At 38.1% G+C, this 27,888-nt stretch overlaps 1 protein-coding gene across 3 annotated transcripts; it reads right to left on the reverse strand.

The window, feature by feature from the left end:
* On the reverse strand, nucleotides 1-27,064 carry ahcyl1 (adenosylhomocysteinase-like 1). Of its 3 annotated transcripts, none has more exons than XM_053625172.1 (17): nucleotides 26,513-27,062; nucleotides 14,458-14,575; nucleotides 12,905-13,048; nucleotides 12,155-12,255; nucleotides 11,044-11,146; nucleotides 10,566-10,660; nucleotides 10,239-10,345; nucleotides 9,931-10,047; nucleotides 8,958-9,021; nucleotides 8,748-8,836; nucleotides 6,857-6,927; nucleotides 5,768-5,862; nucleotides 3,631-3,729; nucleotides 3,475-3,543; nucleotides 3,302-3,380; nucleotides 3,088-3,208; nucleotides 1-2,309 (listed from the first exon to the last, which is right to left on the reverse strand). In XM_053625172.1, the coding sequence occupies exons 1-17, from the start codon at nucleotides 26,690-26,692 to the stop codon at nucleotides 2,303-2,305; spliced, it is 1,659 nt and encodes a 552-aa protein (XP_053481147.1). In that variant the 5' UTR covers nucleotides 26,693-27,062; the 3' UTR covers nucleotides 1-2,302. The 3 variants fall into 3 exon arrangements, with proteins under 3 accessions (XP_053481147.1, XP_053481149.1, XP_053481148.1); XM_053625174.1 differs by lacking the exon at nucleotides 26,513-27,062 and adding an exon at nucleotides 18,479-19,014; XM_053625173.1 differs by lacking the exon at nucleotides 1-2,309 and having other exon boundaries at nucleotides 3,084-3,208; nucleotides 26,513-27,064.
* Nucleotides 27,065-27,888: the final 824 nt, after the last annotated feature.

Raw genomic sequence — 27,888 nt, forward strand, 5'->3', positions numbered from 1 at the left:
CAAGACCAGAAATGACAGATTCAGATTTGGAACAGAACAAACATTTAATGATAAACAAGGCAGGGAATGTTATTTAATACATGAGAAACATGTTAACATGTAAGAACTGGTAGATAAATAGCAGGCCTACTCAATCACAGTGATAATTGTTTAAGATTGTTTTGTTAATTTTATATATTAATTAGTGCATGTGTGTGCACACTGCAAAATGTCTGCTAGCAAAATTTCATAAACTTTATTTAATTAAAAATCAACATTAAAATAATTATTTGCTTGGCTGATTTCTGAATATAGCCTAAATGATTATGACTCTTATGACGAATAGTAATTGATTATTACTATTACAGGTGCATCTCAAAAAATTAGAAGATCATGGAAAAGTAAATTTTTTTCCCGTAATTTAATTCAAAAATTGAACTTTCATATATTCTAGATTCATTACACATAAAGTGAAATATTTCAAGCCTTTTTTGTTTTAATCTTGATGATTACAGCTTACAGCTCATGGAAATAAATAAAATCCAGTCTCTCAAAATATCAGAATAAAGAATTTATAATACAGAAATGTCGACCTTCTGAAAAGAATGTTAATTTATGCAGCAGCGTGGCATGGAGGCAATCAGCCTGTGGCACTGCTGAGGTGTTATGGAAGCCCAGGTTGCTTTGACAGTGGCCTTCAGCTCGTCTGTATTGTTGGGTCTGGTGTCTCTCAATTTCCTCTTGACAATACCGGGTTAGGGGAGTTGGCTGGCCAATCAAGCTCAGTAATACCATGGTCAGCAAACCAGTTACTAGTAGTTTTGGCACTGTGGGCAGGTGCAAGTCCTGCTGGAAAAGGAAATCAGCATCTCCATAAAGCTCGTCAACAGATGGAAGTATGATGTGCTCTAATATCTCCTGGTAGATGCTGCATTGACTCTCGACTTGAGAAAACACAGTGGACCAACACCAGCAGATGACATGGCAGCCCAAATCGTCACTGACTGTGGAAACTTCACACTGGACTTCAAGCAACTTGGATTCTATGCCTCTCCACTCTTCCTCCAGACTCTGGGACCCTGATTTCCAAATGAAATGCAAAATTTATTTTCATCTTCTCCATGATTGTGGTTGTGTACTGAACCGGACTGAGAGATTAAAGGCTCTTTAAATACCTTTGCAGGTTTTTGAGTTAATTATCTGATTAGAGCTCTTCACAGGTTGACATTTCTGTATTATAAATTCTTTAATCTAATATCTTGAGATACTGGATTTTTGATTTGCATGAGCTGTATGCCATAATCATCAAGATTAAAACAAAAATAAAGGCTTGAAATATTTCCTTTTATATGTACTGAATCTAGAATATATGAAAGTTCCACTTTTTGAATTAAATTATGGAAAAAATGAACTTATGCATCTCAAAAAATTTTGAATATCATGGAACTGTATATATACACACACAACTCATACTGAGCTAATATAATTAGGAAAAAAAGGAATAAAAGTTTGTCAAAGGCCACCAAATATTATTTAAAAAGTTGGAGGAAGCTTTATTAATGTCATACAGGCTACATATTGTAGTGATACTCCCAGTGTGTATAACTAATATACAGTATCTGAGCACTCTAGTCCTTGGGAGTAACATACATACCACAGCATATATAGCAAAGACAAAGTAGGCCTGAAATCATTCTGCAGAACTCTCATGTAATGTTTTTATAAAATATTATTCTGGTGGGGGGGACTGTCAATTGTTTGCATATTAAAATACATTAGATGAAGTGCTTTAAAAGCAAGTATATTAAAAAAAAAAAAAAAACATAAAAAATCCTACACCTAAAGATGACTTGATCCAGATTTTTTTCCAGGTAAATGGTTCATAATTATGGGATAATAATGGGTTCATAATTCAGTGTATGGACTGTTTTTGGTTTTCCATTAGCATAAAGAGAAGTCATACAACACATAAAGCACTGAAATGACAATAAAGTTAAAAATAGGATTATTTCCCAAAACATGCTCCCCAAAAATCTTCACCACCACCCACAATTTAAATTATATGGTCCTCTTATAATATGATTTAAACATAACAAATCCATACAGAATAAGTTTTCTAATTAAGTGCTAGAAGAGTATAATTATAGGTATAGATTATATGTATGACAATCGATTATTTGGTGTTTAAGGACACTATAAGAACATTCACTTAAAATCAAGTTCTTCTTCTAGAAATGGACAGTAAATAGAAAATAAATCTCTTGGCTCGTTGAATAATGCAGGTGTCTTCATCCCTGATGAAGGTCTTTGTGGCTCATAGAAACTAATATCTGAAAATGTAAACACATTATTATTATTATTATTCCTCTTGTTGTACTTTGGTGCTGTATATGATTTATCCAAATTTGACCTTTTTCCTCTTATATGATTAAAGACTAATTGTAAACGTTATAGGTCAGGTGTAGCCAACTGACAGGCTGTAGTCTGGATGCTCTCCCAGTATTTCAGTTCTGGACTAAACAGAGTACTACATATAGTACGTACGTTATACGATAATCATATGGGGGGGGGGGGGGCCTGTAATTCGGCTACTTTACTTTTCTAAACATGAACCATAGCAGATCCTCTATTGTGGCTGGCTGCATCCAAGCACATGCATCTATGCAAATTATTTATCTGAAGGTTGCTCATCAGACCAGAAACTGCAGCCAAGAGCCAGAGAGTTTTCACAGATGGTATTTACATAATGTTCATTATGTGTAACATCTCTGGTCTGATTATAGAACTTGACAATAAAAGTTGAGAAAGAAGTATACATTAATTCTCCCTGCAAAAAATTCAAAACTGAGTCCAGGGCACTAGTCAAAAGTGGTAATGTGAAACACTACTATGAAACAAAATATAACAAAAACCATTTCTTACTTAGCCATAAAAGAATCCTTAATGGTTAAGCATGTTAAACATCTTTTTAAAAACAGTAGAGGGAGACAAATACATGTTTTTCTCTTACTGCTTTCCATGAAATGTTTAAACTAGTAATTATACTAAAAAACTAAACAGCACTAAGTATGTGGTACTTAACAGTATTGCTGAGATGAATGCTGTTACCTGTAGTAGTTTGGTTTAAAAGGTCCATTCTTATTAAGGCCCATATACTTGGCCTGTTCATCTGACAGTTCCGTAAGGTGAGCGTCAAAGTTGGGCAAATGCAAACTAGCCACATATTCATCTGAAACACACACAGGCACATACTTCATAATTTCATATTTGTTCACAGTTTTTATGTTTTTTAATATAACTTGCCCAGAAGTGCTGGCTTTACCCATCTTTTTGGGCAGCAGGTAAACATCCTGTCTGTAGCGGCCCTCTGGTGCATTGTACAGCTCTATTAGTGCGAGGGCCTAAAACACACATATATATAAAAATGCTGTGTCGGTCTTTTAATTGCTTTTATGTTGTTACTACAATTCAATAAAAAAAATGTCTGTATGAAACCTGTGTCGTGGCTGTGATGGAAAGCACAAATGAGGGCACGGTGGAGCAGCTCAAGTTCAGAAGGCGCCCCTGAAAACAGAATATAATGAGCCGTTTCCTTCATTTCATGACATTTCTGGTACATTACTGAAAGATAAAAGAGAAATGATGAAGCACTTCTGCCAGCAGGATGACCCTTTTCCCATCAGGCCAGATCACATGGTCCACCTGAGAGCGCACTCTCTCCCACGTCAACTCCGGGGTCCTGAGACTTGCCTAAAGAGAACATGCGTGTGCACACACACACACACACACACACACACACACACACACACACACACACATTTGTCTTACTACCCTTGTGAGGACCTTCCATTCACATAACTAATTAATGCTATGTCTACACCTAAATGTAACCCTAACATTAACCTCTGTAACAAAAAGGAAATAATTTTTTTAGTTCTTAATTAGTTTTTGTTTTTTTTTAAAGCAAAAGCAGTTCTCCTGATGTAGACCTGCCAAATGTACCCAGAAGTTTGGTTCCCACTAAGATGTAATAGCATACAACACAGCAGAACACATCCAACACACAAATAATCACACATTAGCAACTATTGTACAACCCCAATTCTGAAAAAGTTGGGACAGAATAGAAAATGCTAATAAAAACAAAGAGGAGTGATTTGTAAATGTACTTTGACTTGTATTTAAACAAAAAATTTATAAAGACTAGGTATTTGATGTTTTACCTAATCAACTGCATAGTTGTTTTTTTTTTTAAGGTAAACATTTGTTTTGAAATTGATGCATGCGACATGTTCCAAAAAAGTCGGGACAGGGACAATTTAGGACTAATAGCGATGTGACAAGTTGAAATAAGAAGGTGATGTGAAACAGGTGAGGCAATCATCTAATCATAGTATATAAGGAGCCTCAAAAAAAGGCAAGGATGTGTTGAAGCTCGGCAATCTACCAAAATCCCCAATCCCCAAAGACAAAGCGGTAGGATTTTGGGCATTTCACCTTCTACAGTGCACAATATAATTAAAAGATTCAAGGAATCTGGTCAAACCTCTGGCACTGTTTTAAAAACCGTCATGAGTCTGTAATTGATATCTTGACATGGGCTCGGGAATACTTTGGTAAACCTTTGTCAGTCAACACAATTCGCTGCTGCATCCACAGATGCAAGTTAAATCTTTACTGTGCAAAGCAGAACCCATACATCAACATTTCAAATAGTTTTTGGACAAAACAGCCGTCGTGTTATCTGGGCCAAAGAGGAAATGGACAATCCAAGCTGTTATCAGTGTCAGGTCCAAAAGCCAGCGTCTGTCATGGTATGGGGGTGTGTCAGTGCCCATGGCATGGGTAACTCGCACATCTGTGAGGGCACCATTAATGCAGAAAGATATGTACACATTTTGCTGCCATCCAGAGCAGGACAACGCCAAACCACATTCTGCCCAGATTACAAACGTATGGTTGCATAAGCAGAGAGTGCGGGTGCTAGCATGGCCTGCCTGCAGTCCTGACCTGTCTCCAATTGAGAATGTGTGGCACATTATGAAGCGCAAAATAAGGCAGTGAAAGCCCTGTACAGTTGTGCAGCATGAAGAAATGCACAATGGATGAATGTGGGAAATTCCGCTTGCTAAACTTAACCAACTGGTGTCTTCAGCGCCTAAATGCTTAATAAGTGTTATTAAAAGAAAAGGTGTTGTTACACAGTCGACTGTCCCAACTTTTTTGGAGTGTGTTGCAGTCATCAGATTTGAAATGAGTGTATATTTTCAAAAAAAGTAAAACACCAAATAATGTGTTAATAATGTGTTTTCATTATAGTACAGGGTGAATTGGATTTTCTAATGACTCTTTTTGTGTGTGTTTTTTTTTTTAGCATTTTCCATTCTGTCCCAACTTTTTCGGAATTGGGGTTGCATTTTATATACTTTATGTAGAACACATTAAAGCCCAAAACAAAAATGTGGATGTAGAAGTATTTACACACAAGCACACATACACATCTTATTATAACATTGACCAGAGAAGCAGCCAGATAAGAGGCTTTCAGACTGTTGAATTAAAAGTCCTTTAGTCCCACATACTCATACTTGCTTAGCTCTTGATGCATATTTCACCGACACACTATGAACAACAGGCTTAACTTAGGAATAGCCTTGCTGAATTAGTCAGGCAAACAACAATATGGCATGTGGTGGGTCTGCTTTTATATCCGGTATAAAAATGTACAAAAAGACATACGGAAGAGTATAGGTGCGTAATGCAATATAATGGCTTCTATTTAACTCACCACATCAATCTCTGTGTTAGAGTGACCCATATTACACACAATGCAGCCGTTCTTCATACGATCCAGCTGCTCTCGGGTTACCACATTTTTATTCCCTGCAAAAACGAATGTAATCACCCTTCATGAACTTGACTGAGGAAACAATATTGTACATCCCTTATGTGCAGATATTAGCAGCAGAGGCTTGTGACCATAACTTTGAGGACGGCAGGACGGCATTAAGAACAAGCTAGCCTCAAACAAAATTAAGTTGAGAGGCTATCACAGTTGACTTAGGTAATAGGCTAGTATCTACTGTATTTTTAAAGTAACCCCATAATATGTAGTAAACAGCATATAGTCATCCAGCACACAGTTTTGCAGTTTGTTTTTCAGTACAAAAGGTGCTGTTCTCATCGCCAAGACCCCAGTGGTCAGGAGTATTCTTAAACTTGCCCAATCTGGCTTAAAAACTGCAACCCTGGCAACCCTATCATTAGCTGTCTGTCTGCTGCTCCTCCCCCAGCGCATGGGGCAGCATAATTAATGCCCCAGTGGGCATCTATTAGCACTTTTCATTGTTGCAGTTCCCATTTTTGACCACTAGGTGCAGAAATGGCACTTCATGGAGCTGTCAACAGAAAGGTGACTAAATCAGTGGAAATCTGTCAAATAGCAACATTTTTATTTAAATCACATTGGTCCCTTAAAAGAGGTCATTAGTATATAAATGTATGGAGTTGTGAATGAGGACATTATGAAGATTAAGATTTGCTGAACAGCTGATACATGGAAGCACTTCCACTTGAATGAATATGAGCTATGAATATAAAGTGCTTCCTTTCTCATGCAGCCTATACATTTGATGCAAATACTCTCCCGGTCCAAATGGCAGTCTTCACCTTTCACAGCTCATGACACTGAGTGCAAACACTAGTTTTCCCTAGACAGTTCAAACAAACACTGCAGTCAGCAAGCACTCTTAAAAGGCTGGAAACAACAACATCGGGTGCTATGATTGAGCTCTGATTAAAGGTGCAAATCACAAGAGAGGACAGCACTGGATGTTGCAGCGGAACAACATGGAAAAACACACAAGCTGTTAACTACCTGTGCATGTGATCACCATGTCCATTTGACGCACAACTTCATTCAGCTTGACAACCTTAAAGCCGTCCATGCTGCAGAGTAACATCATGTTAGATAGATATTTGCCTTTATGTCTTATCTAACAGATACAAGATAGCACATATGTTAAAATAATACATTTAGCAACAGGCAAGATCATGTACAAGCTAGTAATTAAAATTCAGATTTTTTCATTTGACAGGTATAATCTGCATTTTTTATTATTTGTGATAAACTTCAGTGGATAAAACAGTCTACACACTCCTCTTAAAATAGCAGGTTTTTTTGATGTAAAAAATGAAACCAAGATAAATCATGTCTGATCTTTTTCCACCTTTAATGTGATATAGCAACCAAAATTCAGTGAAAAACAAATAGAAATGTCTTAGAAGAAAAATAAAAACAACTACCAACTTACTTGCTAATAACTCATCTAGATCTGTCAATTAATTTGACTCCTTGCAAAATGCTCCAGGTCTCTCAAATTGTGAGGGGATCACCTGTGCACAGCCCTCTTCAATAGGATTTTGATCTAGGCTCTGAGGGGCCATTCCAAAACTTCCATCTTCTTCTTCTGAACCGATTCCTTTGTTGACTTGAATTTGAGCTTTGGGTCATTATCAAGCTGGAAAGTGAAAATTTATCTTCAGCTGTCAAACAGACGGCTGCAGGTTTTAGAAGAAAGGCAGCCCCATAGCATCAATCTGCCACCACCATGCTTCACTATGGGTATGGTGTTCTTTTGGTTATGAACCCAATATGCTTATGCACCAAACATATCTTTAAGGATTATGCCCAGAGGATCTACCTTGGTCCCATCAGAACGTAACACATTTTTGCACATGGTTTGATTAGATGCTTTAGAAAAATTTAGATGCCATTTCTGTGTCAGTAAGTGAGTGAGTGAAAGAGTGCGTGAGTGGTCTTCCTTCTAGCCACCCTACCCTATAAACCAAACATTTGGAGAATATGAGAGATTGTTGTCACCTGCAGCGAGTGACCAATACTTGCCAGATATTCCTGCAGCTCTTTAAATGTTGCCGTAGGTCTCATGGCCACTTCCCTGAGAAGTTTTTGACTTGTCCTTTCGTCAGTTTCGGGGGGACATCCTGTCCTTAGTAATGTCACTGTGGTGCTCCATTTTTTGCACTTGTTGATGATGGTTTTCCCGGTGTTCCATGATACATCTAATGTGCCATGTACTTTCTTTTTTTTTCCTAAAACCTTTCTATTTGCTATTCACTTGAATGTTGTTGGTTGCTATACATCATTAAAGGTGAAAAAAACCTTACACGATTTAGTTTGGTTTAATTTTTTACATCACAAAAACCTGCCATTTAACAGGAAAGGAAGGTAACAATATGGCATTTTGTATCAATTTGGTAGACGAGGCTTTAAAGAAACAAGCCAATACACTAGCACGCTAGTGTACTACCATAGTAGCTCAAGAAAAACAGCAACAGCTGTGTTCGGCAGAAATGCAGGAACTAGAAGATTACCCCAAACCTTTACCTTCTGGTATATCAGAGCACTTTGGCTTCCCTGTAAGTTATGAGTTCATATTTATATCCATGATGCACTCCTATAATCTAGATGATTGTACCTATTGCATTGTTAAGAGTCTTCCCTTATGCAAATTAAACACTACTGCAGCTGCTAAGAGAGCGATGAAAGCAAAGCCTTTTGTTCCTGGTTCCCATTTTTATACCACAATTGACAGGTAAACATTGTTTTTTTTTACTATATATGATAAACTGTTCATTTGCATGTACTTTATGCAGGAGTTGATTAAGCCAACATAGAATTGATAATCATCCTAATTGTCAAAGGAAAAAAAAAAGAAGACAAAAAAAAAACATTGTGTGTATCTCACCAGGCCTGGAGAGCGCAGATCGGGTCGATCTCTGTTACACACACAATGGCTCCCAAAGCTTTCAGAGCAGAGCAGCAACCTTTGCCCACCTACATACAAAAAATATTGTATACTCATACACTGCAAATGTGACATTCAGATACTGTATACAAGGTTCAAGACAGGAAGTGCTTTTGCGACCCCTCTTAACATGAGCTGGTGTTGACTCACCTCTCCATAGCCACAAACCACTACCTGCTTCCCTCCAAACATCACATCTGTGGTTCTCTTAAGACTGAAAATGGAGAAAAGACAGATAACGGTCAGTGCAGAGACACAGCAGTGTGACAGTTAAAGAAGTAATGACACACTGATGCTGTGCACAAAGTCAATTTATAAAGTAACAATTTAGTAGTTACTATATAAGACGTTTATACTGTATATAGATCACCGTATAGGAGGCAGCAGTAAAGGAGGCATCAGACTGATTTCTGACAACACTGACCAGTGAGTACTTTGGAAACACATAATCTGCATGACCCCAGTTAGATAAACAATTTGAACGTTACAAATTATCTAACAACCTGTATTAAAAGCGACATTTGGCTTCAGTGGATGTTAAACAAAACCCAACAATGTACATTTTGAGCTGAAATAAACCATTACGCTTTGAGGCACTTAGTGTAGAAATAGTATGCATTGGTTTCACATTGGATTTGGGGGGTACTGTGGGTAATAATATAGTGCCGTGGTTCACAAATTGGGGTCTGGGGACTCCCCTGGGGCCATGAAGCATAGTCAAGGGATGCATGATTTTTTTTTTTTTTTTAATTGTGTTATAGTGGTAGAAATCACAAGCTTATTTAAGAGGTCACTTGGATATCATATGTTCTGTCAGAGTAAAGTTCAGAAACAAACAGCTCTGTGGCTCCAATAAATAGCTAGAATATTACTGTATACATTTGAATAATGAGCCTAATATTTGAATATTTCATCAAATAAATCTGTAATGAGGGGGTTCATAGAATTTTATTTACAGATAAAGTGGTCTCTGACTACTAATACTTTGAGATCACTATCTAAGGAATTTAATTTGCCTTAATTTGTGGGAATTTAGTCAACACTACAAATACTGGTACTGGTACCAGATACTGGTAAATTTAGCATTAGGTAAAACCAGCATATTAGCATCCAAAAGCCTCACCCATCCAAGATGGACTCCCTGCAGCAGTAAAGGTTGTCAAACTTCTGCTTGGTGACAGAGTCATTGACGTTCATGGCAGGGACACACAGTTTTCCGGCTTTAGAAAGTTGGTAGAGTCTGAAAACATAAATGGACCAAATCAAATAATAATTAATATATTACCGCAACTTATGATTGAGAGACATGGAAAAGAGGATCATACTTCAGTTCAGAAAACGATATAATGTATAGTTCTGTAAATGTCAAACTTTACAATGTGAAGAGTTTTCCCAGGCTGCCACACATTTTGCCATTGAGCAACTGTTCACCTATGAACTCCAGTGACGCTCTCCTCCACAATTCCTTGTATCTTCTTAAACACACTGGGGTACTTTTTATATACCCAGTGTGTGAGGTCACCACCATCATCCAAGATCTGTCAGAACAACACCAATCATGCAATCAGTCAAACGACAGCATTCCATGTTGGAAGATCAAAAAAAACTATCCCTATCACTGGGTGCCATCAACGGACTCTGAATAATATCAAGAAAGTTATCAACTCCTACGTCCTTGACGTCTTTGAAGCTCAATATAAAGCATTCAGCACATTAAGATGAAATTTTCTGACAGGTCAATGCAAGAGAACTGTGTACCATGTTTGCCTGCCAGCCTTCTGTGTTGACACAGCGATCAATGCACCACCAGAAATCATCCTCAGACTCTCCTTTCCAGGCAAAAACAGCCACTCCTATTAAAAGAAGGCACACTATTTAAACAGGCTTACTCATACATATAAATCTAGCTACACAACAACTTGATTATTATAAAGCACACATACTGTATGTTTAAAAAAAACAACAAAAAAAAACAACTCTAAGTACCAATCCACATAGCTCAGGATATCACATGCATTCCATAGATGCTTAAATGTATGTATGGGCATAGTAGACTTAAAGGCTTTAGTGCAGTGGTGCTCAAACTCTGCTGAAGTCGGGCCAAAGCACTGTAGAGTTGAATGTTTACTTTGCTCTAGTGCATGCAAGTCAACTCTGCAGGGCTTGATGGTTAGCTGAAATCAAGGAAAGCACAAAATTCTGTACTGTTGGTTCTGCAGTATAAAGTTAGCCTTACCTATTTCTGCCAAGGCAGCAGCCACCTCATTCTGAGTTGAGTAGATGTTACATGCAGCCCAACGACACTGAGCACCCAGAGCCACCAACGTCTCAATCAGGACCTGAACAAATCACAGGAAAGATTTTACAAAGGATACTAACAAAAAAGCTCATTAGGATTAGGAAACACATGTCCATCCATATATCCATGCCTGTAAACTGGGGTCTAATGAAATAAACAGTGTAGCTGGGAGTAGTGATGCTACTAGCTTCAAAAGTATGCCACTTTTCTAATAACAAGCTACTTTTTTCATTGTATATCAGCAAAACTAGCCAGCTAGATGTATCTCAAAACTGTTTTTGATGACTGTTAATTGATGTTAGCTGCTACTTACTAAAAGTGGTTTAAAAATAGAAAACAAACTCTCTTTGTTATGGGGTACCTTGTGCAAAGCATGTACATTTTATTTTGCGCAATAAATTAGCTGCAGAATTAAAGGAAAATATCACAGCAGCATGTTGTATAGCTACTTCATCAAAATGGTAGTTTAGTAGCAGCTTAGGTACTTTAAATCTGGCTTAAGACTGTGGAATTTTCACAATTTTAGGATTATTACCTGACACGCAGTATGAGGTGAGCCCAATAAAACTTGGTTGAATTCTATAACAAACCATACGATAACGTGTTCTCCATGTCAGATTATGCAATCATGGTAGACCTGTGATTAAAGAAAATGACTACATCTGCTTATGTCATCAATCAGCTTGAGCCAGGCTTGCGCTGAAAACATAGCTTGAGGGAATAAGGACATTTTTCCGTCCATTAGCACATTTTGTCGGAAAGCGTTGTAGCAGCACTCAGTCACACTTTGGTCACAATGGCACTAAATCAGTTGCTGATGCACATAGAACCAAATAATTATTTTACAAGATGTGATTTTTGTCTCTTTTTGACAGGAAAATCATGTTGAAAATCACAGTGTAAAGCCAGTTTAAAGCATTAGTAGTTTGCACTGTGAAAAGTTGCAAAGTAGCTTCCTCAACACTGCAAATAAACTAGCTCTTTTCAATTTTTGAATGAAGAAGAGTATTAAATGGAAAGTGGGTACTAGTAGCAAACTGGAACATACTGCAGTCTGTGCGGTGATGTGAGTGCAGCCGACCACTTTGGCCCCAGCAAGAGGCTTTTCTCCTTGAGCCCTCTTTCTCAATGAGATGAGAGCAGACATATCTGAGGAAAATGAGACAGACCAGTGGGTTTAATGATGAACCAGAGGATCAGACTGCAAGTCACGCACTAAATAATGTCCTGGACAATGAAGGTTAATGGCTAAAATGGGATTTTTGCATTAAATAAAGCTTTGAAGTGTACAATGTACTTAAAAGTGTTTCTTATTGAAGCTTTCATAAGAGAAATGCATGTTCTAAACATATGTATGGAGACAGCGAGCTAAACAATAACCACAGCTGAATACTGCTGCCATGAGCAGCTGTTAACCAGTCCTGGTAGGTCACTGGAGAGCACTTTCTGCACTATAATTAGAAGAACAATACAAATTTCTCAGCTTTTTCAAAACCAAACTGTATTTTTCCTCACAATTACTGTGGTATTAGCACTGATGCTATGTATAGTGCAGAAACAGAAGTGAAAAATGACATTAATATCCACCTTTAAGTATTATAATCAGACAATGACAACAATTTATACTTACAATTTAAGAAATTAAACACTGATTAGTACCTATTCAGAAGCTATTAACAATGAAAATATGAATACAGTTACAACATCGTGCTCTAAACACTACAGTATGTGTGTTGCGTATGCAGTGAACTTTTTAAAGGACCTTTAGGACTAAGTGGGATACAAGAGACAGTCTCACCTTGTTCTGCAATCTCGATCTCCCTTCGGCCAAACTCGGCCTGTTTAATGTTCTTGACACAGAAGTCACTGCTACCTTTGGAGTTGACCTGAGGCTTCTCTCGAGGAGATGTCTCATCGTCTGAGCTGTCTGTGTACGAGGCAGCTATGGGATCAGCACACAGGAACAGAATGTCCTAGTGAGTAGTCCTAGCAGCATATTTTTTTCGATAGATAGATGTTAACATGTAAAGACTATCAGAGATAAGTTCAAGCATCAGCTTTGTAAGGATTTTTAATACCCAATTCATACAGTATATATATGAAATTCTATTAAACCCTTTTAGCAAATGTATTGTTGTTAGTCTCTGAAATTACTTATTTTCTAATTAAGCCATAGTCTACCAGTGAATGCTTTAACATTCATTAACATTCAAAACAACTTCACTGATGCTTGAAAAATATCTTACATATATAATCCAAGCATAAAGATTTAAGTTACTGTGAAAAAAGTCTTAGGCACATGCAAAGAAATGCTGTAGAGCAAAGGTGCCTTCAGAAATAATGAAATTTACTGCTCTATATTAATAATAGTATTTTTTATTAATACAGACACATTTAACAGTAATGAATTAAACAAACTCAATATTTGGTGTGATGACCCATTGATTTAAAAAAAAAATGGAGTAGACTCGGGTAGTTTGTACAGTTTTATAAGGAAATTAACTGGTACGTTTTACGGAGCATCTTGCAGAATCAGCAACAGTTCTTCTGGAGACTTTGGCTTGCTTCTAATTTTTGCAGCAAAACACAGCAGCCTTCCTTATAGTTTTTTTGGTCTCAAAAGTGGTTTCTTACATAATATGCTGCTTTCTTTACTGACATACAAACATTTTATATAACATTTCATTTTGTGCTGGAAATCTAAGGTTTTGAAATCTAAAATGGGTTGTTGTTTTTTTGTATTGACTCGATAATGTAGAAGTAATAAAATAAAAATCTGAAAAAAAGTTTGTACAAAAAAAATTAAAAATAGGGTGCCTAAGACTTTTGCACAGTACTGTACGTTTATATTTTACATAGCTATGTCACTGTTCTCAATCCAGTTGTCATGGAGACCTTAACTGTCCATGATTTTGCTCTATCCAGGCTTTGGAGGTAAAAAAAAAAAAAAAAAAAAAACCCCACCTGAACAAAGTAATTCATTTAATCAAACATACCTTTATTTTGATCAGGTCTTTCTAAAGATCTCAACTTGGAAAGAAACAAATAACACTACAGATAAGCAGGTGCCAACTGGATAGAAACTGGATGGAAACTCAAATCAGAGCACAGGGTAAGCATTAAAGGTGCCCTTGGAGCAATAAGGCCCCAACTGTGGTTCTCTCTAGTTCTGGGTTTTGATGTCATCTTTCATCACTACACATAAACAGAACTACCACTGCTCTTAATCGGGTATAACTGTGCTTGGATAGAGCAAATTATACACAGTGTATGGACTCTGGATTGGGAAACACTGTTCTATTTAATTCAGTGGCAGTCATTTTGTAGTAAGGGATGAGACTGTGTTTAGACCAGAGCTGTAGCTGTCAGTGGAGGACTGGGAGATGGAGCGGGACAGTGAGCGGCGGCCCGTCTTAGTGGGGAACTTGCTGAACTCCTGTTTATCCTCTTGATTGGCAAACTGAATCTGCTGCAGGGTCAAAAAGCAATGTAGAGTTAATCAGTGGTCAAATGATCCTATTAACAAGTGACAAAAGGGTCATTATTCAGAAAGTACCACAGCTAGAGTTATTCATTGCCAGCAGCTAAATGAACTACTAGGTATAGTTTAGTATACAGTGGGGAAGACATCACCCTTAAATCCTGCCACCTATTCCATGTACTGTAATGACTCATAATTTAATGCGTACTGTTATGAGGCAAAAGTGCTAAATATGGGTATTATAGGGTTGCTTGAGCCAGTCGCTTCAGTTCCTATAATTGTTTGAAAGTGTATGCTATGTGTTAGAACTGATGCATATAGATCCATCTAGTATAAATATGTGCCTGGGTTATTTCTTGCTGCTTTGCTTTGCTAGATGTTTTGCTATAGATGTTTATACTTCACTGGGCTACTGGTACCCATGTGCCCCTTTGTCAGTCAGTTTATTTATATAGAAGTAGACTTTATACACCAAAATCTAACAATTGGCAAGCCAACCAAGGACAAGACTAAACTGAAGAACATTTTCAAGCAACCAAAGATGATTCAAGATCTCAGGTCCAAAGAAATGAGATCCAAAACCCAACCAACGCAATTGCTGCTATAATTTAAGATAGCATTTTGGTACATCTATCTGAATATAACTGGTGTCACTGCTAGTTGCTGGTATCTGCTGTTGCTTTGGTTTGTGTTTTAACAAATTTTTGCGTGTTACTCACTCCATGTGAAATTGCAATCACAATCAATCAATCCAAGAGTTAAGCTCTGCTTTTTTGCAGGTTTCTTACTGCTATGAGAATTCTTGTGAGATTTTGCTTTGAATTCTATAGCCAAAGTCAGAGAGCAACTGGACATAGTGAACAAAAATGCTTCATCTACAGCTCTAGCAAGCAAAAGTCAGACATTATTAGCAATGTTAGAAGAGGACATGAAACTTCAAAATAAGAAAAAGCAAGCTCAAATTGAGGAACTCTTGCAATATGAAAGAGAAGTGAACAGATGTCTATATAGATAGAAACAACAGAATTAACACAACAGCTAAAGCAGATGTTTGAGATGCTAAGATAAGAGATGCGATGCTCCTGACTAAGTCATGTCCACAACTGAAACAAAATTGATTCATCTCTCCGGGACACTCAGAAGGCAGAGCTATGCAAACACACTACGCATCACTCTACCCAATCCAAAAGCTCCAGGAAGCTGATGATTCAGAATGACTGCATCTAAAGCAAGTGGCAGCTTAAAGCAACGGGGATACTAAGCGGATAAAAGGCAATTAAAGTTTAAGTAATATGTTTATTCGCAATTGCCACCAAACATGAAAAGTTTTGCCATCACCCTTGAGAAAAAGCAGGAGCCTGATAAAGGTGCAGAAAGCCCTTGAGTCCATACCTCTTCAGCAAAGAAGGGTGCATGCATAAGTATACCTGTCTATGAACTACCCACCCCAACTCAAACATGCGAATTGGTCTCAAATGTAATTGACTCAAGAACAGTGGGCTGAGTAAAGATCTGTGAAAAGCTAGTTGTGAAATGTCCTCATGCAGATGAACGGAGTTTCACAAGTAACTGCAAGCAGATGGGGAACCTAGCACCAGCACTTAAAAAGCAACTGTTTCCAATTCCTTGATAATGACACCTGATGACCATGAGTGTATGGAGTATGACAATCCTGGAAACAGAATACAAATAGACTCCAGTTTAGAATCCTGATTTAACCTTGTTCAGTGGTTAATGGTTCTTCCACTCTTGAGGATGGTGTTCAACAGGCTGAATGGGAGGTCACATCTGATACAAATGTCTTAGCTAAAGGACCTACGGCCTTAGGAACCAGACCAAAAAGCAGAACTAAAAGCCTTCTGATCTAACCATGCAAGCCTACTGCAAACATACAAGTGTATACCAACACATGGTATACATTTGGCATGGTCCATGATTTTGGAATTAACTCAGGTTTCATAATGATTAAGAATAAAAGACTAGTAGCTCCTGAATTCCTTCTCTACATGTGGATGGGGATCATAAAGTCCACTGTTGAGTTTTGAACATTCACTGGTATCCAAGCTGCACAAGAAAGTGACAATACTACTGTGAAAAATCTCAGTGCATAAAGTAGAAGAAAAACCACCTTGTTTAGTTATAATCATAAAAGTTTTATTCGTTTACGTTTATTTATATATTAAGTCATTAGTGGTCATTACCTAGTCTCACACAATCAAAAGGAACTGGATCTTGCAGAAATATATCCAGAGATGCTGTGACATCCGACACATTTTCCACACTTATTTTCTTTGCTTTGTTAGCCATTTCGCTATATGTACTCTGTAAACGTAATGCTTTTTGTCACTCAGTTCATTTTATAGAAATAGATTTTATACACCAAAATCTATCAGGGAACGAGGGAATCTATTTCTTACCAGGTTAAAAAGTGAACTAGAACAATGTTAGACACATGTCTAATAGGAAGTTGATCAGGGTCCTAGGTTCGATCCTGAGCTCGGGTTACTCTCTCTGCTGATTTACACATCTGCTGAGTTTTGCTGAGTTCTACTACTACAATGCTACTGTAACCCTGACCAGGATAAAGTGGTTACTGACAAAGAAGTAATACATGATCGGATGAATGACTGAATGTCCAAGCTGTTATGGAGTCATAAATGAATGCTTGCTTAATAAAATACAGATAAAAAATAGATGAGATAAGAGAAAGAAAGGCTTTAGCTGATGGCCTAGATTACAACAAGGATAAATGTACAAGCAGCTACCACTTGAGAGTGAGACATTATGTCTTGAGATCACGGGCATGTGTCCATAATGTTGATCATGAAAGAAAAAAAAAGAAATCAAAGGGAAGTTATGACATTAACCACATATCACCTTGCCACATTTACAGTAACCAGCATTAACACAACCCTTTCAGTATTTCATATAACACTTCATGTTAGAGTTCTCTGACCTCAACATGACTTGCTGAAACTAGATATGGATATGTGTGGTTTTCCTAAATGAGCAGTCCTTATCTAATCTAATGTGGTATCTCTACTAAAAACAAATTGTAGAGAGTCCCACATAAGACTGTGGTGACCGGTCCGATTCAAAGAAATGTGCGGACAAGGGGTTGAAATTAAAGCCTTCTGAATCATTCTGAGAGATGTAAATCTAGGAGACATGACTAAATAGAGGTAAACGTTTGGCTTCCCTTTCTTAGATTTTTACAGAGTAGGGAGGAGGAAGAAATGAAAATAGACTAAAATCCCTGTAACTGTAAACTTCCAGTAACGTGGAAATATCTGAATTCCATGTATGATTAAGGCTTTAGTCTAAAAACAAGAGAAAACTAAAAGGTGATGTGAGTCAAAACTGCAGAACTTGACATGCAAAATTGACACAACATGCAGCTTAATATTTCCTAATTAAAAAAAATAATAAAATCGATCCCTTCAGGTAGAGGTCTGATGTTCCAGTGCTCTTTTTTTATTTCATTTATTATTTTAAAAACCACACATCAACGAAATCAAATTAAAATGTTGTTGATTTAGGGAATTCTGTTAAGCTTCATTATTAAAGTTTAGCATAAAACAGCAGCTTATGACAATATTGCCGTTTGACAAGTTTGAGGCCTGTGACAAATGCACTATTACTGAGCGTTAATTAAAATCTGCCTCAAATCATCCTGATTGAGGAACTGTAAAACTCAGCTGAAGAGGAAAATCTCATTTTAAGGAAACTGAAAATCTAATTAGGCTCAGCTGATTCGATGAGCCCTGCCTTATTCAAAGTCTAATCAAGTAATGGGATCAGAGTGCCTAATACTTAATTACGACCCTCTAAATGCCTCATTCCTAAATGACTAGAAATATCTTTGCTTTTTGTAGAAATAACACCACATACCTGTGTATGGTCAGAGTCATCCATGTTCCCTGCCACTAGGTTTAATCCCTGTACTGACACTTGTATAGTGTTACCATTGTATATAAATACAACAATCCCACAAGGGGAGGTTCCTTAGGATGGGCAATGATCCTCGTTGCAAAAAAGTATCTGTGGGAAGTGAGGGGTAAGTATATACCACTCGTGAATCACCTGCCACCCCAGCACCCCCCACACAAACAAAAACACAATCTCACAATCACCCACTGTGGTTTTACTCTGGTCCACTTCCACTATGCAAATTCTGGGTATGTCAGTTTGTGGCAATTGACTGCCTTAGATATATTAAACCTCGAGGCTCTCCTGCCAAGCAGCTAATAAAAAAGGAATCGGGAGCAAATAAACCTTGCTGCTTACAAAGCATTTTATTTGGGTCACACATGCACACATCGACACACACACACACACACACACACACACACACACACACACACACACCACGATTTCTTAAAAAATCAGGCCAGACTCACTGTGGTCTCATTTCAATTTCCAGGCTGCATGGTGTAAAGACAGACAGCTAGCAGAGAGCCAATGTCACTAGTTACAGTGACCCTGTTAATACCTGATACTGTCCTGGCCTTCAGCTATTTCGCATAATCCTATGCCTTGGACATTCAGTGTAGGACACCATAACAGTTTACAAAATATACAAAAACAAGTGACATAATTACGAAATACACAAATCTTCATGTGGCAACCAAAAACATGTTGTGTAGGTTCTGTACAAGTGAAGGTAGAAAAAACAACTTCTAATAAATCAGACTAATCTAGTTATTTGCATAGACCATTCACATCATGGCCTACATGGCATTTAATTTTTTATGCCACCGACTGCAAAAGGTGATACAGCATCAGGGGCATTAAAACCTCAGAGACTATACGCACATCTTCCCTCAGGCTTTCAGGCTCTGCTGCTTCTTAAAATCCATCTAAGCAAAAGGCAACGGAATTAAACTGACATGAATGGCAATCAGACAGATTCAGACAGGCTCGGCTCATTAAAAACAAGCAAGGCAAACAAACCAAATGCGCTAGGCAATTCTCAAAACCATAGGCAGGCAATAGATCAAGCAATCAGTGAACAGACATGAGCTAAAATAGTCAAGGTGGACATACAGTAAACAAAAGTCAAACAAACTAAACGAAACAGACAATGCAAACAGCTAAGAAAGGTCATAAGCAAATCAGAAAATTGAGAGCACAAAAAATCTTTTTGCACTATGTGCTATATCTGACACGTTCTCACTAGATCTGCGTACTGGTCAGCGCTTCACTGTCACTTACTGTGCCCATTGTCCTGTTTAGCAGCTACTGTACGGGCTTGTGTTGTTTGCACATGCACTAATGTGCAGGTCTTATTTAGTTCTGTGTCGTCTCATGTGGTTAGTGTGTTGGTTTATGTAGCACCACGATACTGGAGGAACGTTGTTTCGCTTCACTGTGTACCAGCTGTATATGGTTGAAATGACAATAAAAGCCACTTGACTTGACTTAAAATGGTTTAGAATCTTAAGTAATTAGCAATGCTTTGCACAATTCTGCTGCTTAGTTCACCCTGGTGCTAGGGAGTCCCTGTATTGCCCTGTATCCCCTGTATTTAATCTCAGTGCATACAAGTATATGCATATATTGCATGGGTGGTGTACGTACAGTGTGTAGCATTTTAGTGGGTTTCCTGTGGGTTCTCCAGTTTCCTCCCACTGTATAAAAACATGCAGGTAGGCAGTTTGGCAAATGCGAAATTGCCTCTAGGTGTCAATGGCGTCGCATACAAGGTGAAATCTCTCGCCTTACACCCAGTATTACCAGGATCATTTTCAGAACCATTGCGACCCTGACCAGAATAAAGCGGTTAATGTGTGAGTGGAGGTTTATCATTCATTCATCTTCAGTAAATATTTTATCCTGGTTAGAGCTGGAGACAATCCTGGAGACACTGGACACAAAGCAGGAGAATTCACCCCAGATGTCACCCCAGTCAACCGCAGGGCTTAAGAGCTTATGTACACTGTAGAATAAAATATTTATAACAATAAAAATATTTATTCTAGCACTAATTGTAAATTACACTTGTTCTAAGACATTATATTACGATTGTAATTCAAAAGTTATACATTTCAGTGGTATTTTTGTGGGGAAGGAAAAAAAAACGAAAAAAGAAAAAAGAAAAAATAGAAACCTTCCATCCACCTTAATACTAACAGTGTTGGCTTCCTACACTTTGTATCCCATCGGTCCCTTTTGGGTTTGCACTTTTCCTATTTGGTCATTGTTTCCTGTCCTTGCAAACTTATTATTCAGTTATTCATCTTAAAACATATTATTCAGTAACTACTATGAATTACTCAATAGCTACAGTCACTAATAGGAAAGGTATGTTGAGAGAGTGAGGAACCCACAAATGGCTCTTTGGAGTTGGGTAACACTCTCTTTGGTGACTGATTCCATCTTTACAGCTCAGATATAGATAGTTTGGCTGGTTGTAGGCCGAACTCGAGGTGGTCCCTCTTCTGCCAGCTTCTGCTCCTCATGCCATGATTTCCATGGCATAAAACTGATTTTATCCCCTTCAGCAGTGTTGGTAGATCCCAACTAACAAGAGTGCGAGATGCGTTAACCCACAGGCCTGCTTCGTTGATTTGCTGGCATGTGAATTCCCTGAGCCACTGGCTTGCTTCACTGACCTTGTTTTTTGGCCCCAATTTAACCTGCGACTCTTGGTGCTCCAACTACCATGCCCACAGAGAATTACACATATTTATTTCAGTATCTGAACGTCTGCCAGACTTGTTCTAACCTCCGTGGGACTTTTTCAGCCCCAAGTTCTATGCCGACGTATTAGCTTACCTCAGTATCTGAAGCTGTCCCTGAGCCTTTCTGCTGATCACTATTTTTGTTTTCAGATTTATGAATATGGATTGTCTTTCACTCTGCTTGCCAACTAGTGTTTCCAACTATGTCTAGAACAACCATAATAACTGGACTGTCCCTGTTAAATATGCCATCTACATCCTTCCTATTACACCTGCACAATATTTGACTTCTCATCTGTGTTCAGCAGTTCTGGCATTCCATGAATTAATGCAAGAGACTGACTCTAAACCATCTCAAATGACTACATATCATGTAAAAGAACAGTAATGGCTCAGGAAACCTCAGATTTCAAAGAAAGCTTGCAAGTTGGAAAACTAATGCCCCAAACATAATGGGTCTATTCAATACAGATTCATTGCTTCCCATATCTAGTCCACAGACTAAAAAAAGACGTTTATTTACTGTTAAAATATTTTGGAGGAAATGTGTTTTATTGTTATCAAATAATACACTCAATAATACTAGAAAACATTACATATTAGCTTTGGAAGAAATGGACAAGTTAAATCAAATCTAATATCTCGAAGATGAGTAGGTCTAGTTGTACAAGACACAGTTTTTGGTGTCAGTAAAAATATCTGAATATCTGAACTGAGAAAAAAAAATAAAACAGTGAGGAGAAGGAGAAAACAAGGTCAGCGATGAGATCTCAGTAGGTAGAGCTGGACTGTGGCTTCATTCCAACTCCAGCCTGAGAATCCGTGTGTCATATTTCTCAGTCCAATTCTGCACTCTCAATGTGTGTGTGTGTGTGTGTGTGTGTGTGTGTGTGTGTGTGTGTTACCAAAACTGCACCCTTGTTGAAGTTCAACTCATCCAAATCACAACAATACTGCTTATACTGAGACAGAAATGATCTCCCACAATTCCTGTAATGAAAGAGAATAGCCCTAATGCTTGCAAAGGAAACAGTGCATGTTTTGTTTAGGCCCCTGTAATTTTCAGAATAGTGACTGGAGAAGATTTTTGCCTGAAGGTTTAGGGAGTCTTGGATTCAATGTTATTTGATAGACCTGTTGTAAATTAGTGCTGGTTATTCAGAGGGATGGAAATGAAAAAACTTGGCTCTTCTACAGTATATGACATGGTAGTTATTTAGTTCTATTTTAAATACGAACACACAATGAATATGCAAAAACATTACAAAGGCAAAAGTCAAGCCCCAAATTCACCATTACAATTCAAAGGTAATTCAGAAGGTAGTGGTTTAGGCAGGACTAAAGGGGATTTGGGTGTCTAGTAGAAGTGCTTTGCAAAAGTAATGATTTATTCCTTCATTATTGCAGAGCCATTATTTGTAATAAACGGTCACAAGTACATGTTGGTAACATCTTTAATTCAATTTACATAAATCCACTCAGTCTACAAGCATGTGGCACTGAACGTAATGTTGAAGAGCAGCAGGAATCTGCTGTTGGATCTGTTGTATAATCAGCTGAGAAGCAAGTGGGCTGAAACGTGGAGCTGATTTGCCCACGCAGACACACGGATGCTTGTGAACACACATACAGTACACACACAACCTTCTGGGGACTTGTTGCATAAATTTGCACACTGTAATAAGAATCATTAGATGTCTGCAGGGTAATAATTTTTCTACTGTGTGTATGAACGGTCCCTTTTGAAACTATTGGAACAGCAAGGCCATTTCATTTTTTGTGCTATACACTAAAGACTAAAGGTTGAGATCAAAAGATGATATAGGACGAGAGTTTAGGATTTCTTTTCCAGGCTTTTACTGCAGCCTCTTTCAGTTGATGTTTGTTTCAGTGGGTTTCTCCCATGCATGCTCAACTGGGTTTAGGTCTGGTGATTGACTTGGCCAGTCTAAAATCTTCCACTTGTCCCCCCTGATTAATCCTTTGTTGTGTTGCCAGTGTGTTTTGGATCATTGTCTTGATGCATGCTGAAGTTCCTCTCAATTCATTTGGATGCATTTCTCTGTAAATTGGCAGACACAATGTTCCTGTAAACTTCTGAATTCATTCTACTGCTACCATCATGAGTTACATCATCAATAAAGATTAGTGAGCCTCTTGCATCTTGTGTATGGCTTCTATACATCTGCTCTCAAAGTCTTCTCTGAACTGGGCTTTGTGATACCTTCAGTCCCACCCTGTGGATGTTGTTGGTGATGTCATGGACTGTTGTTTTTGGGTGTTTCTTCACACCTCTCACAATGTTCCTGTCATCATCTGTTGTTTTCCTTGGCCGACCCATTTGGTATCTGTTGCTCAGTACATCAGTGTTTTCTTTCTTTTTGAGGACATTACAAATTGTTGTATTGCTATGCCCAATGTTTGTGCAATTCCTATGATTGATTTTCCCCTAGTTTCTCAGCTTCAAAATGGCTTGCTTTTCTCCCGTAGACAGCTCTCTGATCTACATGTTGGCTTATCCTTTTTAACAACAAATGCAGTCTTCACAAGTGAAACTGTAGGCTAAAACCAAGAGTAGATGTTCAGAACTATTTATCGCTTAAACAAGCAATCTAACAGGACACACCTGGGTAACAAGAAACACATGCTCCAATATTTTTGCTTGCCTAAAATTGGGTGGTCTGATACAAAATGTGCAATGTTCTATGTCGTTTCACACGTCTACATATAAATACCAGGATATAAAAGCTGAAATTATAAACTCTCTTCTCATATTCATCTTTTGATCTCAAACCCAAATGTCTTCAGTCTACAGCAAAAACAACTGAATTGGCCTTGCTGTTCCAATAGTTCAGAGAGGACTGTATGAATGTATGTATGTACATATATATATATATACACATATGCATGCATGTATCTATCTATCAATATACACTTTTATAAAGAAAAATACACTGTATGGCCAAAGGTTTGTGGACATCATACCCATATGTGCTTTTTGAACATCATATTCCAGATTTGGTCCACTGTTTGCAGTTATAATAACCTCTATTCTTCTGGGAAGGGTTTCCACTAGATTTGACCGTGGCTGTGGATTTGTGCTCATTCAGCCACAATTTTTTTTTTTAATGTTATACACACACACCTCAAAAAATTTGAATATCGTGGAAAAGTTAATTTTTTTCCCGTAATTTAATTCAAAATGTGGAACTTTCATATATTCTAAATTCATTACAAATAAAGTGAAATATTTCAAGCCTTTTTTGTTTTAATCTTGATGATTACGGCTTACAGCTCATGGAAATCAAAAATACAGTATCTCAAAATATCAGAATAAAGACTTTATAATACAGAAATTTTGACCTTCTGAAAAGTATGTTAATTTATGCACTCAATACTTGGTCAGGGCTCCTTTTGCAGAAATTACTGCATCAGTGTGGCGTGGCATGGAGGCAATCAGACTGTGGCACTGCTGAGGTGTTATGGAAGCCCAGGTTGCTTTGACAGTGGCCTTCAGCTCGTCTGTATTGTTGGGTCTGGTGTCTCTCAATTTCCTCTTGACAATACCGGGTTAGGGGAGTTGGCTGGCCAATCAAGCTCAGTAATACCATGGTCAGCAAACCAGTTACTAGTAGTTTTGGCACTGTGGGCAGGTGCAAGTCCTGCTGGAAAAGGAAATCAGCATCTCCATAAAGCTTGTCAGCAGATGGAAGTATGATGTGCTCTAAAATCTCCTAGTAGATGCTGCATTGACTCTCGACTTGAGAAAACACAGTGGACCAACACCAGCAGATGACATGGCAGCCCAAATCGTCACTGACTGTGGAAACTTCACACTGGACTTCAAGCAACTTGAATTCTTTGCCTCTCCACTCTTCCTCCAGACTCTGGGACCTTGATTTCCAAATGAAATGCAAAATTTACTTTCATCTTCCTCATGATTGTGGTTGTGTACTGAACCAGACTGAGGGATTAAAGGCTCAGGAAACACTGCAGGTGTTTTGAGTTAATTATCTGATTAGAGCTCTTCTCAGGTCGACATTTCTGTACTATAAATTCTTTATTCTAATATTTTGAAATATTCTAATAATATTGGATTATTGGTTTCTGAGCTGATTGATGAGCTGTAAGCCGTAATCATCAAGATTAAAACAAAAAGGCTTGAAATATTTCACTTTATGTGTAATGAATCTATAATATATGAAAGTTCCACTTTTTGAATTAAATTATGGAACTTTTCCACAATATTCTAATTTTTTGAGATTTTACAAACACACACACACACACACACACACACACACACACATACAGCTGTGATACTCCTCAATCAATCATACAGTGGAAACATCTAATATTTACATTCTATATCTACAAAGTCTCCTACAGGTTACACAGGGAGTTTATTATCAGACCAGTGAACGCAGTAAACAGAAATTTCATAAGCCATTACTAACGCTTTACATGTTAACCACTTTAGTCTACTAACTTATATATTACAGTTCAATTTCTTAACCAGACTTTTCACTTTAAGGAAGTCATTTTTTTGTGATTTTTTCCCCCAACTTGTTTTTCAGACTATACCTGTAAGTGTACAGGTGTTTAAAAAAAGAAAAGAAAAAGGAAACGTCCTAATAGGCTAGAAGTGCACAGACACCAGTGCCCTCGCTGGTAAACCCAGCCAGATGATTTGCATCACAATCCCACAGTCTATGGAGTAAAGGAGCATTATTTCCGCAATCACTTCTTGGGAAGGTATTTTGGGTAAGGCATCTTTAATAAGGAATCAAACTGGAATAACATGAAACAATTCCATGAATTGTATGACATATACACGTATGTAAATATACACATAAATTTAAAAAAAAAAAACTCATATTGCTAAATGATACTCACTTGGCAGTAATGTAAACAAAAAAAAGTGCTGTCATTTAAACTCAAATCTATCCCATTCAACAAACCTGATATTGTAAGATGAAATGTTTGCTGGTTTACACTTCTGCTGTGATTATTAGGACTAAACCTTGATGGTAGCATTCAATCAATGTGACTTAAATAAATAAATAAGCACTAGAGTAGCTGAGTTGCAGTGACTGTAGGTAACTTGTCTAGGATTAACGTGAATGTTCCGGGTTTAGCTGCTTTTTCAGAGAATCTTCCCTGATCCTTGCGGCCATCTCCCCGTGTTGTGAGTGAATACACGCAGTGTTTATGGAATAACAGCTTGAGGTGAAGCATCTCTTACCTTCTTGAGGCTCTTGTGTGTGCTGACCGCAGTGAATGCGGCGGGCAGCTCGCCTGCGCTCGCCTCGCTCTTCTTACACACAGTCAACGCAGAGTACTTCTCCGCCACATTCTCACTCTCCTTAAATTCTTTACTGGCCTGCTTAACCTCCGACTTCGCGTCCACGACGGAATCCGTCATGATAGTCTAATAAATGACGCTTAAAAAAAAAAAAAAAACCTGTTAGCGCTTTCTAAGGTTTAATCGCTCGCGCCTATCTCACAGCTTGTTCGAGTCGGATACTGTAACCTTCCGTGATGTCCTCTAAAGCCTAATGCTGTACCACTTCGAGGGACATAAGCGAGAGCGCGTACACACACACACACAAAAAGCGAGGTAGAAAGACAAAAATAAGTGTCCTTGAAATATCTATACACCCCGCTGGATCTATTTATCCACAAATTGATTTTGCGTCTCAAATGGTTGATCACTGATTATTGCGTTTGAGTGTCCGGCTCGCGAGAGGCAGCATCAGCTGTGGGCGGGGCTTCAAGGCAAAGCACCCAAGCACCTGCACGCAGAGGAAGCGCGTGGGATGGGCGTGGCTTTCCATTAGCTCACACCATAAGCGAAAACGCTGCTGCTAGGAACAGTTGAGGCAGTGTACCAAATAGTGTCTAAAGCCCTGCGTCCTCTAAAAAAAAGTGTGCACTCTGGTGACGTCAAGAAAGCGCGAAGCCCTTGTGAACCTTCAGTTCCTCAAGGGGATATACAGGTTTTTTTTTTTAAAAAAAAAAACAAGCATTTAGGACACTGCGCATGAGTCTGTTCAGCCTGTGAGGCGCTTCAACCAATCTAACGGACGTCTAACGCGCGTAGGGATTTGCTGCGGTAGGAAAATAATCATCTCGAAGTTAATTCTTTTCCAATAACAGTAGCCTATATCCCGAAGTGTTTAATTACTCTTCTCCCGCAGCAATTTTTCTACAATTGCAATTATTATTATTTTTTTAATCAATTAAAGGACAACACCTCAAAGCATATGTTCGGCTACAGTTAGGTTTAATGTTGTGAAGCGTCCACAAAACAAGTTATTTCCTGTTATCACTTGTGTTATAGCAGCTATAAACAGTCGCCCAACCCCACCAGCCTCTCTTTTTTTCCTCTCCTGACGTTAATAAGACACAAAAAACTGTAAAGCACTCCTTGAAGACTTTTTTTGGTGGGAAAAGAAAGAATTTTATTTTGTAACAAAATTCTGAACGTTTCCTCACAGAAAACATATATTTAATCAACACTGCCCTGCTGAGAGAAAGACTAGAAACCCTCATAGAATTTGTAACCTGCAACCTGGTGGCATGTTATGTCTAGTGGATACCATTAAGGACCAATAATGG

Source organism: Ictalurus furcatus, chromosome 5 (genome assembly GCF_023375685.1).
Source record: "Ictalurus furcatus strain D&B chromosome 5, Billie_1.0, whole genome shotgun sequence".
NCBI classification, from domain to species: domain Eukaryota; kingdom Metazoa; phylum Chordata; class Actinopteri; order Siluriformes; family Ictaluridae; genus Ictalurus; species Ictalurus furcatus.

Excerpts from the sequence above, each read along its gene's own strand:
- ahcyl1 (XM_053625172.1), bottom strand. The coding sequence starts at position 26,692 with ATGACGGATTCCGTCGTGGACGCGAAGTCGGAGGTTAAGCAGGCCAGT. Across the intron at positions 13,049-14,457 it reads CACTGACAGCTACAGCTCTG|CTGCCTCGTACACAGACAGC; the intron begins GTCTAAACACAG and ends CTGATCCCATAG. Across the intron at positions 3,381-3,474 it reads CCATCACAGCCACGACACAG|GCCCTCGCACTAATAGAGCT; the intron begins GTTTCATACAGA and ends TGTGTGTTTTAG.